The sequence below is a fragment of the Nicotiana tabacum genome, chromosome 17 (assembly GCF_000715075.1).
Source record: "Nicotiana tabacum cultivar K326 chromosome 17, ASM71507v2, whole genome shotgun sequence".
In the NCBI taxonomy this organism is placed as follows: Eukaryota; Viridiplantae; Streptophyta; class Magnoliopsida; order Solanales; family Solanaceae; genus Nicotiana; species Nicotiana tabacum.
In genome coordinates, this window is record NC_134096.1 from 137,827,956 (window position 1) to 137,830,425 (window position 2,470).

General features: G+C 34.4%; 1 protein-coding gene across 1 annotated transcript; it reads left to right on the forward strand.

Annotated features, from left to right (window-relative positions):
* The first annotated feature begins 354 nt into the window (after positions 1-354).
* LOC107771200 (acidic endochitinase P) lies at positions 355-1,812 on the forward strand. The gene is made up of 3 exons (NM_001405180.1): positions 355-669; positions 866-968; positions 1,153-1,812. The coding sequence occupies exons 1-3, from the start codon at positions 387-389 to the stop codon at positions 1,526-1,528; spliced, it is 762 nt and encodes a 253-aa protein (NP_001392109.1). The 5' UTR covers positions 355-386; the 3' UTR covers positions 1,529-1,812.
* The last annotated feature ends 658 nt before the right edge of the window (positions 1,813-2,470 follow it).

Sequence of the window (2,470 nt, forward strand, 5' to 3'; positions counted from 1 at the left end):
TGTCCTTTGGTCATTTCAAATTATTTTTCAAATTCATTAAAATTATATACTAATTAATATGAGTATCATGATAAATTATGTAATTTATTTATTATTTCTTACGGGCATACAAATTAATTAAAAGTGAACGGAGGAAGTATCTTGGAAGAACTCCGGGTGCCTCTCTTCACAGTATCGGCCATTTATGATGAAACACGTATATGACCCAAACAAGACGCAAACTTGACAACTACGATGTGGAAAACTGACATTTAACAAATTAATCAAAGCCCCATTTAACCTTATTAGTTGAAAAGTCTCTGCCTACCTTAAATCTGAGTCCTATAAATACCCACACACATAACTAAACGTTCTAACTCAAAAAGCATAAGAAAGAAGAGAGGAAAATGGAGTTTTCTGGATCACCACTGACATTGTTTTGTTGTGTGTTTTTCCTGTTCCTAACAGGGAGCTTGGCACAAGGCATTGGCTCAATTGTAACGAATGACTTGTTCAACGAGATGCTGAAGAATAGGAACGACGGTAGATGTCCTGCCAATGGCTTCTATACTTATGATGCATTCATAGCTGCTGCCAATTCCTTTCCTGGTTTTGGAACTAGTGGTGATGATACTGCCCGTAGGAAAGAAATTGCTGCCTTTTTCGGTCAAACTTCTCATGAAACTACAGGTAATTTGACTTATCATCCCTCAACTGTAATCTTAGCAATGCTGCTAATTTGTTTTTGACTCTGTTTGCATTGTAGTACTGAATCAATATATGAAAGTGTCTATCGATCGGGTGCAATTTACCAAGTTGTCTGGTTTATTTTTTATGTTACTAATTCCACTTATTATTAGAAGGTGTAACATTTGTTCTTTCGCAGGTGGTTCCCTGAGTGCAGAACCTTTTACAGGAGGATATTGCTTTGTTAGGCAAAATGACCAGAGTGACAGATATTATGGTAGAGGACCCATCCAATTGACAAAGTACGTAAGAAAGATCAATAGAATACCAATTGTTGAAAAATCACCTTAAATGACCTTTGACAGGGGCAATTATATTAAGGGTCATTTCTCTATATCTGTTTCATACGGAGTATTAAATAAGAACACTGAAAATGCATATATTTAGTGCCATAATGACTGATTTTGAAATGATAAACTTTTGCAGCCAAAATAACTATGAGAAAGCTGGAAATGCAATTAGACAAGACCTAGTTAACAACCCAGATTTAGTAGCTACAGATGCTACTATATCATTCAAAACAGCTATATGGTTCTGGATGACACCACAGGATAATAAGCCATCAAGCCACGACGTTATCATCGGTAGTTGGACTCCGTCCGCCGCTGATCAGTCGGCGAATCGAGCACCTGGTTACGGTGTAATTACCAACATTATTAACGGTGGAATTGAATGTGGCGTAGGTCCGAATGCCGCAGTGGAAGATCGAATTGGATACTACAGGAGGTATTGTGGTATGTTGAATGTTGCTCCTGGGGACAACTTGGACTGTTACAACCAAAGGAACTTCGCCCAAGGCTAGGATTCGTTAGATCATGTTATGTGTACACAAGTTATATTTGTATGTAATGAATAAGGGGATTGTGTACCCATTTAGAATAAGGGGAAATATTTCTGTTATTTGTCTTCTTCGAAAGAATAACCAGTAGTTCCTATATATCTGGTGCTTCGAGTGAAAACGAATATTCTATCCGGAAATAAATACTGTATGTTTCTTGTCTTATAATATGGAGTGTCAGATTTTGATAAAACTTGTAATTTCCCCTATAGTGAATTTATTTATATAGTTCTTGCATTTCTCCGCTCAAAACGATTTTTTAAAAAGGGGGATCGAACTCTAAAATCTAAAAGATCATGAATTGCTTTGGATGTTCTCTAGTTTGTAGACAAATAATATAATCAGCGTTTGGAGAAAATCTAATACAGTCAAACCTCTATATAACAATACTTCTCTATAAAAGCCAAGTTTTTTCTGAACCAATTTTTATGTTATATTATAATATATGTTCTTTATAACATTACTTCGCTATAACATCCAAAAATATTCGGTACAAACGAGAGGTTTAACTGTATATATCCAACGACATACCCAAATATAGAGCCAGAAGTATGGAATGAACTATTTTCTTTTTTTGTCCAAAACAAATATAGCTTAAAAGTAAAGAAGACGTCAATTTTTTTTTTCTAGTATAGCTTTACTCCAGTAAATTATCTAAAAAGTCTAAGGAGCTTTACTTCAGTAAATGATCTAGCTTTAGTCAAAATAATTCAAACGATTAATGTTATTAAATAATTTTTGTAATGAATCTGTCAAAACATTTAATGAACACTTATTTTGAATCACAAGGAACCGATATTGATGTCCAAATAAGTATCGCGGCATTGCTATTTGCAACTTTAGAAAGTTTTCTTTGGAAAAAAAGAATTTCAGTCATGGAATTATCGTACTTTATGTCAAAAAAGT